The 9,610-nt window shown below is 40.7% G+C and overlaps 2 protein-coding genes across 2 annotated transcripts; one reads left to right on the top strand and one right to left on the bottom strand.

Annotated features, from left to right (window-relative positions):
• Positions 1-4,476: 4,476 nt before the first annotated feature.
• On the bottom strand, positions 4,477-5,697 carry LOC103521480 (glucose dehydrogenase [FAD, quinone]-like; the record flags this gene model as incomplete). Its single annotated transcript, XM_017448824.2, has 1 exon — positions 4,477-5,697. A coding segment is annotated over one exon (1,221 nt), but the record flags the coding sequence as incomplete, so codon positions are not given.
• Positions 5,698-5,900: 203 nt separating this feature from the next.
• Positions 5,901-7,741, top strand: LOC103521479 (sporozoite surface protein 2-like). Its single transcript, XM_008486590.2, has 3 exons — positions 5,901-6,223; positions 6,307-6,889; positions 7,016-7,741. The coding sequence occupies exons 1-3, from the start codon at positions 5,901-5,903 to the stop codon at positions 7,739-7,741; spliced, it is 1,632 nt and encodes a 543-aa protein (XP_008484812.2).
• Positions 7,742-9,610: the final 1,869 nt, after the last annotated feature.

Genomic DNA, 9,610 nt, shown 5'->3' with positions numbered 1-9,610 from the left:
GCTACATGATTATTATCAGATCTTGTGCTTGTTTTTTCGTTCCTGATGAAAATTGATCTAGAAGTATTCTAGAATTACGGAATTCTTGAGGACCAACGATGATACAGATTTTTTTATCAATTTTTCCTTGGAATAAATAAATACCTAAATTTTCCTTCTGTGCGTATTGACCTTAGATTAATATGTTTAAAATTCATCATAAAGATTAAGATTGAGTCGTGTATAGAAAAGCTCGCTTTGTTGATCTATATAACTACCTCAGCCGTATGTGACCACCTACGCTGTCAAGTCTCGTGTACCAGCCTATCTCAAGCAGTGTGATTTTGACGCATCCGCGTGTACACACACAGAACGTTCTCATTTCGAAAGATATCGATTTTTTCTCGCGGGTCAAAAATTTCTGTTAAACAAAGTTCTGTGTGTGAAGTTTTTGTGAATTTGTGAAAAGTGTTTTTCATTTTTCCGATTTTCCAGTGTGTTTCGCGGACCGGTGTTTTTAGTTTGTGGTGTTTCTAATCACTTGTTTAACTCTTTGTGTGGATAAAATAAAGCCATCTGATTAGTTGGTAAAGTGTTTTGATTATAATTTTTTAAATTTTTACCTCAGTTCTTATCAGTTTTGATTTTGAAGTTCTTACCCTGGAGCTAAGAGCTTATAAGTTTTGGGCTTTCCTTTTTCTATGGGGCCACTATCTCTCTACTTTAAAAGTAGCAGCAGTCTAAACAAGGTAAACCCTCCATAAAACTAGTAACTCATAAAGTACACAAGACCTTGTTTAGAGCTGCTAGGGTAAAGGGACTCTTTAGCTAGATAAACAAGGTATATTCTATTCTATTTGATGATGCACCAAATTCAAAAGACTGGTCCATGAAGTATTTTGCATTGGCTGGTTAGAAGAATAGAGTAGGTAGGGGTTACCTTGTTTATACTACCTGCATAGGACTGAAAAGTCCCTTTACTCTCACAGTCTAAACAAGATCATGGTGTTGTTCTTAAGTACCTATGTTGTAAATCAATGTAAAGGTTCAACACCTTTCAGTCTTTTGCATTTTACTGCATGCATTGGGACCTTTGAAAAAAGTTCAGTCCAAAAGATTGAAACCAAACCATCATTTTACACTGGATTCAGGAGGGTACATCTATGTTCTTAGATTTTCATTATTTCAAGAGAGTTTGATCCATTTTATAGAGGTAACTGGTACTGCTTTTTTTCCACAAAAAAAAAAAAAAAAATACAAAGATTTTTTTTTTAGCTAGATAGATAGGTAACTAATACCCTCCCCTAGAATTTGGTTAGCTACCAAATCAATTTGAGTTTCAAATAGGTTAAATACCTACCATAATATTTAGGTTAAAAAAGTGGTGAACTAATAGTGCCTTATAGTTATACATAGGTTCTCAAAGTGTGAGCGGACAAATACATAGGTAGTGACTGGAGTAGTGATTGGAGTGGAGCAAAATACAGAGGAGGTCATCATGGGGCAGATTCACACGGTTGGACCTAACACAGCACTGATTGTATCAGGTAAGCCATTATCTATTTTATTCTATGTCTGGTCAGGGCCATATTTAGGGGGGCCAGTTCCACCCCTTGCTGAAATCCTTGATTTGGGTCCATGTCTGGTTTGCTCACTTATCAGAAGTATGCCGTTATCATGTCTGTGTGTTTGAAATACCTATGTGTTCCCCATAATATGTAATTATGTACCTATGTCAGAATATATGAGACCTTGGTTAGACTGCAGGGTTAAAGAGACTTTTCAGTCCTATCCCAGCAGGATAAACAAGTTATTCTATTCCTCTCTGTGGCAGGGTTAAAGAGACTTTTCAGTCCTATCCCAGCAGGATAAACAAGTTATTCTATTCCTCTCTGTGGCCTTTTTAGATCTATTGTGACTAGTTAAGGAAGAAGAAAAGTAAGTGGATAAAGTACACACATGAGTTCATGTATTTTTTTTTTTTTTTTCATAAAAAAGTCATTTATTACAATTTTGTCATCCCTATCTACTACATACCTACCTAATTTATAACCAATCGAAATATACTGGGTGTCCAGTAAAACAGTATTAGGAACACCCTGTATGTACAAAATTGTCCTATCCTAGTCAAAGCTATGTACACATCACAAGTATTGCATACAGCAAAAATGAGAAACATACATTTAATTTTGTATGCAGGTTTATAAGTTTACAACAACAGTGCCTAGCTCCTTAATCATAATAAAAACAACATCAACAATTAACATGATCAAGGAAGATACTGTAACAATATGCTACATATTATGTGGATAAATATTATCCAAAAAAACATCTTGGTAGATAGGTACCTACCTATAATAAAACCTTCTAATTGAAAAAAAAAAGTACACCTCCATAAGACAACAAACCAGAAAAAGTCAACATTTTCCTCGCGAGGAGTGAAAAGTAAGAAGTCTGGAATACCTACCACCCCTTAATCCTTAATACCAGTCATTCGTGGAATACCACCCCAAGCCCCAAGCACAGAGAGCTAGAAGTGGTAGGTACCTTCTATTTCCACACTGAGCTTCATCCAATGAAAGCTGTAGAATAGAATATACCTTGGGATAGGTTCCTAGGTACCAATGATTTAAAGCTTTAAATGAAAGTTCAGAGTGATAGTGATAGGAATCATGAGTAGGAAAAAAAAGTGGGAGTGGTGACGAACTTTTAAACTTTGTAGAGTTGGTAGTTCTCTAGTTATATTGACAGCTGCTAGAATATCTCAGAGGTTAATGCCTTCTAGTACTAGTTTTTAAGTGAACTGTAGATTTCACAAGAAAGACTTTTATCAAGCCAGTGGCATAGGCATACATATACTTTTTCTGGACCTCCACAAGGTTTTGGATTGGGGGCAACCAATTTTAAACAAATTTGTTTTCTTATTTTCTAATTTTCTTGTTCTATTCAGCTCCCGTATGATTGACATTCAAGTTCAGATGTCAGAGAGAGCTATAGAGCTCCTTGTGTTACCAGAAGATACACCATGCTATTTATTAGACCTCGGCTGTGGCTCAGGACTCAGTGGTAGTGTTCTCGAAGATCAAGGACATGTATGGGTAGGCTGTGATATCTCCAATGCTATGCTGAGTAAGTACCTAATAAGTACTAGTTTTTAAGTGAACTGTAGAACTCAGAAGAAAGGCTTTTATTAAGCCAGTGGCATAGACATACATATACTTTTTCTGGACCTCCACAAGGTTTTGGATTGGGGGGTCCCCTAGGTCAATTGATTGAGAGGGGGAGGTGAGTGTTCTAAATTATAGCTATTTTGGGGCCCCTGAATGTCACTCCTGTAGGGTCCCTTATTGTCCAGGCCCCCTACACCAGGGGGGTTTGATAAACACTAGTGTATTAGGCCCCCTATAGTCTATGGTCCATGTCTGGTTTGCTCACTTATCAGAAGTATGCCGTTATCATGTCTGTGTGTTTGAAATACCTATGTGTTCCCCATAATATGTATATATGTACCAATGTCAGAATATATGAGACCTTGGTTAGACTGCAGGGTTAAAGAGACTTTTCAGTCCTATCTCAGCAGGATAAACAAGATATATTCTAGGTATTCCTCTCTGTGATTTCCAGGAGGAGAACTTTCCACTTGGGATTCTCGGAGAGTCTGTTAGCTACTACAGAGCCTCCCACTCCTCCACCAATGATGACAAAATCATACTCGGACAGGATGGGTTTGTTGCCAAGGAAAATATTCTCACGGAACTCGAGACCTTGCTGTCGGAGATATTTCTGGTACACAGACTCCAGAAGAATATTGTGAGTCCAATGAACGTGACAGATCAGAACGATAAGTGTTAGCTTCGCCAGTGTAGACAACATGCTGTGAATTTTCACTTTATGACCGAAGCAGAACAAACTGATCAAAATTCACTGATTCCTTACTAACCGGCAGGCCCGTTCTTAAAAACTTTATTTTAAAAAAAAAAAAAAAAAAAAAAAAATTGACTCTCCTCAGGACTTTAGTTTTCGGTCCTAGTCAATCAAACTTTGCAGTGAGGTTCTTTATACATTCATGATCAAAAGTCTCCTTGGGACGAACCTCGAGAAATGTACGGCTCGGCCGCTATTCAAGACTTTAGTTTTGAAAAAGTCCATTTACTCTTCTTTTTCTCTTTCCAGACAAAAGCAGTCCAAGTTGCGAGGAAAGTCTATCAAGAAGAGTCGGGACTGGATTCTGGAGAAGAAAGAACGAAGGAGAAGACAAGGCAGAAGTGTGAGAGAAGACACCAAATATACGGGAAGACCCAGAAGTGGTCGTTTCTAATGAACCCAGGACCTTTTGAATGTAAACTAGGTACATGACCACTGGACCTACTCCTAATATGTACCTTACACAATCATTAGTAATGTCATTATTTCCAAAAATCCGGAATTCCATCATTAATAATGACATTACTAATGATCATGTAAGGTATCTATTAGAGGTGTGTGAGTGGGTGAGTTTTAGTCGGGACTGGATTCTGGAGAAGAAAGAACGAAGGAGAAGACAAGGCAGAAGTGTGAGAGAAGACACCAAATATACGGGAAGACCCAGGAGTGGTCGTTTCTAATGAACCCAGGACCCTCTGAATGTAAACTAGGTACATGACCACTGGACCTACTCCTTAGAGTGTTCTTATGAGGTTCATTCTCGTTGTAGTTTTTCCACGTTTCCTTTATCATGTCTGAGGCTTTCTCACCAACCATAACAGTTGGGGCGTACAGATGAGCACTGGGCACTATTGGGAATATCGAGGCATCCACTACCCTCAAGTTGGTCACGCCGTACACTTGCAACTGATCATTGACGACTGCATCCGGGTCAGACTGAGGTCCCATCTTGCATGTTCCACTCTGGTGGTATAGGGAACTGGTGAAGTATTTCATCGCACATCTCCAGTAGTCATCACAACCGAATTCAAAGTGAGCACAGTCTCGGATAGGAGTCTTGTGTATTTGACTTCCAATGGATTGGAACGCTTCTGTCTCGCTGATTTTTATAACATTCTTGATTGCCTCGAGCATAACGTCCGCATCTTCTTCATATTGGAAAAAGTCGTAATACAGTTTGGGATATTTGAACGGGTTTTTCGACTTGAGTTTAATGGAACCTCTTGTCTTGGGTCTCAGCACCACAGGTATGATTGACCAGGATTCCCGATTGTTAATATTCCCGTAGATACTGTCGTACACATCTTTGCGTATGTTCATGCTCTTGCGGAGTATTCGGCCTGCATCGGAATTGAAACTTCCAATAGTAAACAAGTACTCGGTGTCTGGATATGATTTGTCTGTGTTGTTCTTTGTGTTAACGTAGCCAATACCGGTGACTCCTCCTGGTGCTGATAACGGACCACGTCCTAGTTTTAACCATTTCAGGAACTGATCGATGTTGAGCACTTTTTTCTCGATAGTGGATCCAGTATTCGTCCTGTTCATGAGGAATGTGATTCCAAAGAACGAATGATGATCATTCAAGTTCTGACCAACGCCTTTCAGATTAGATACAACATTAATGTCAAATTCTCTCAAGTGTTCCTCTGGTCCAATACCAGATAACATCAAGATCTGTGGACTTCCTATAGCACCGGCACTCAAGATAACTTCTTTCTTAGCCAAAACTATCCGTTTGACACCGTTTTTCTGAAATTCTACGCCATGCGCTCTCTTGGTTTTTGGATTCCAAAGAACGAATGATGATCATTCAAGTTCTGACCAACGCCTTTCAGATTAGATACAACATTAATGTCAAATTCTCTCAAGTGTTCTTCTGGTCCAATACCAGATAACATCAAGATCTGTGGACTTCCTATAGCACCGGCACTCAAGATGACTTCTTTCTTAGCCAAAACTATCCGTTTGACACCATTTTTCTGAAATTCTACGCCATGCGCTCTCTTGGTTTTTGGGAGATGGGACCTCAGTCTGACCCGGATGCAGTCGTCAATGATCAGTTGCAAGTGTACGGCGTGACCAACTTGAGGGTAGTGGATGCCTCAATATTCCCAATAGTGCCTAGTGCTCATCTGTATGCCCCAACTGTTATGGTTGGTGAGAAAGCCTCAGACATGATAAAGGAAACGTGGAAAAACTACAACGAGAATGAACCTCATAAGAACAGTGGTTGTTATAGTCATCCGAATACAATTGATCAAGGCTATGGATTAGAGAAACCCAACAGAACACCTTGCAATGCAAACAAACCAAATCAGCTAGATAACCAAAAAAATAACAATACACAAACCACGGGGAAACGTGGAAAAACTACAACGAGAATGAACCTCATAAGAACAGTGGTTGTTATAGTCATCCGAATACAATTGATCAAGGCTATGGATCAGAGAAACCCAACAGAACACCTTGCAATGCAAACAAACCAAGTCAGCTAGATAACCAAAAAAATAACACACAAACCACTGAGTCGCCATCAACAACTGAAACTACAGACATAGTAGACAAGGGACCTGTGGTACCGAACCAACCTAACTTTGTGTCAGGCTGGGAGAGTTATGCCAACATAACATCTAGTACATCCACTACCACCACCACCACTGAAGAACCATATCAAGAAACAACACAACCAACAACCAGTACATCAACCACTACTACCACTACTGAAAAACCCAACCAACAACCAGTACATCAACCACAACCACTACTACCACTACTGAAAAACCATACCAAGAAACAACCAGTACTACGGAACAAAGTCACACTCCAAGTCTTCCCAATGGATCTTCTTCTCAACCAAACCCAGCGCCATCTTCTGAAACCAATGCCTATCCACCCCAAAACCATACCAAGAAACAACCAGTACTACGGAACAAAGTCAGACTCCAAGTCTTCCCAATGGATATCCTTCTCAACCAAACCCAGCGCCATCTTCTGAAACCAATTCCTATCCACCCTATCTTCCTAACCAAAAACCAAACGGCTATCCCAATAACAACATAGCAGGTGAAAACCATACCAAGAAACAACCAGTACTACGGAACAAAGTCAGACTCCAAGTCTTCCCAATGGATATCCTTCTCAACCAAACCCAGCGACATCTTCTGAAACCAATGCCTATCCACCCTATCTTCCTAACCAAAAACCAAACGGCTATCCCAATAACAACTTGGCAGGTACTTCAGGAACATTTACAAATCAGCAGTATCCTCAATATCAACAACCAAGCTATCCTGTTCCACCACCAGATAATAATTACCATCTACCACTAGGTCCTCCCAGTCAATTCAATGGATATCCTAACCAGACCTCAGTCTATCCCCAAGCCACCTATCCCTCGGATAACTACCAGATACACACTATCTATCCTGGCTCACCAAACTATGCTCCTCAACCCTTCAATCCACCAGCCGCTTCCAGACCTATTCCGCCCAACTATCAGGGGTATCCCAACAATCTACCCCATCCTCAACCACCAGCCCCGCCACAGGAAGGATACTACCATCCCAGTCAAATCAATGGAGTACCACGACCTATCCAAACGAATGAAGGCAAACCAGTACAACCCCCTCCCGCACATCCGCAGAACCCCTATCAGCAAGGACCTAATAAACCATCCTTTGTGAATAACGAAATCGTCAACCCTAACGAAGATATTCTGTTCCCTCACAACAAACATCAAGGGAAGCATCCAGCACAGCACATTTCTCAACAAAACACACTAGCCTATGAAGACGACATTAACTATTCAGGTCTCACAGGACTTCACAATATATAAAGAACCTCTGTGCAAAGTTTGATTGACTTGGACCGAAAACTAAAGTCCTGAGAAGAATGAATATTTTGGAGGTTTTTCAAAACTAAAGTCCTGAATAGCGGCTGAGCCGTACATTTCTCGAGGTTTGTCCCAAGGAGACTATTAATCTATATTTTATAAAGAACCTCTCCGCCAAGTTTGAGCCACTTTCGGCAAAAACTGGAAAAACAAACTTTTTTCGAGCTTTTTCAAATCTTTTGCCCTGAACAAAGGCGGAGCCGCACGCACCTTTGTTGAGTCGTGAGGGGCCTTTGAAAGGGTCCCTCCTATCCCTCTCCCTTGTCCCAGCAGGGTAAATAAGGTATATTCTATTCTATTCTAAAGTGTGTGGAGGACCTTAGATTGGTAGAAGCTTAACCCAATTCAACCCATCTTTAAAGGCTGTTTGCCCAATCTTTTGCCCTGAACAAAGGCGGAGCCGCACGCACCTTTGTTGAGTCGTGAGGGGCCTTTGAAAGGGTCCCTCCTATCCCTCTCCCCTGTCCCAGCAGGGTAAATAAGGTATATTCTATTCTATTCTAAAGTGTGTGGAGGACCTTAGATTCGTAGAAGCTTAACCCAATTTAACCCATCTTTAAAGGCTGTTTGCCTGAGGGGCCTTTGAAAGGGTCCCTCCTATCTCTTTCCCTTGTCCCAGCAGGGTAAATAAGGTATATTCTATTCTGAAGTGTGTGGGGGACCTTAGATTGGTAGAAGCTTAACCCAATTCAACCCATTTTCTGTTTGCCCTTACACCAACGTCTCGGATTGGGCTTTTTGTGTCTGGCGGCTTTAATGTCATTGGAGGACCTTACTCACCTCTTTCCCACCGCTACCTGGCTTCCCTCCCCCTCCCCCAGTGCAGGAGGAAGGGGCAGATCCCCTCCCGTCATCAGAACGAGGAAGAATTTCTTCGCCTTGGTACTGTGAGGATAGTCCACCACTAGACCCCCATAGAACCCAGCCCGCATAGCTTGTGATGTGACCAGCTCGATTTGAGCAGAATTCTCCGGGTAGAACTGAAACACAGCCCGGGCTGTTCGACTCTGTAAATGGAAAAGAAAAAAAAAAAATACTAAATTAAGAAGTAAACACCCACTTATTGTTCGGGAAAAAAATTGTAATACTGGAGTGCTTGAGGTTGGGTGGAAGAGTACTCATACATGGAAATCAAGGTAAGAATGTCTCACCTACCTAAGTCTTGTAAAAAGTCTTAAATGGGAAATTTGTTTCAAGGAAAATTGAGCCTTAGAAATGCTACGTAGGTCCAAATTATTCATGTGTCTGCCAGCCTAGTTAGCTTGGTAGTCCATCTGCCTTGTAAGCGCTAGGCCACGGGTTCGATTCCCTCCCGGGCAGATTTTATCTGGAACAGATAAAAAAAAGTGAAAATTGAGCCTTAGAAATGCTACATAGGTCCAAATTATTCATGTGTCTGCCAGCCTAGTTAGCTTGGTAGTCCATCTGCCTTGTAAGGGCTAGGCCACGGGTTTGATTCCCTCACGGGCAGATTTTATCTGGAACAGATAAAAAAAAGTTACCACCCTTGAAGAACTTTATCCTAAACAGAGAAGGTTTGTTCCTGGAACAGCTGGATGTCTCCTATCCTGTCCTCTTTCTCTCTTCAATTTCGGGACAATATGACCTCAGTTGTTACAGTTCCCTCCATCAAACCTTGTGAAAAAAGGAAAAGAAATGTAGCTGTTTTTTTTTTATATACAGGGTGGTTCGTGATTTGCGAACCACGCTTATATCTCAGAAACGGCTGGGAATAATTAAGGAATGAAATAAACGGCATCATGTAGATGAAATTTTGATGATTAAAATGGCTTTTTTTAAATTTGCAATTTT

This window comes from Diaphorina citri, unplaced genomic scaffold (assembly GCF_000475195.1).
Source record: "Diaphorina citri unplaced genomic scaffold, Diaci psyllid genome assembly version 1.1 scaffold5320, whole genome shotgun sequence".
NCBI classification, from domain to species: Eukaryota; Metazoa; Arthropoda; class Insecta; order Hemiptera; family Psyllidae; genus Diaphorina; species Diaphorina citri.
Note: the sequence above shows the minus strand (reverse complement) of the source record. Positions and strands in the feature narration are given on the sequence as shown.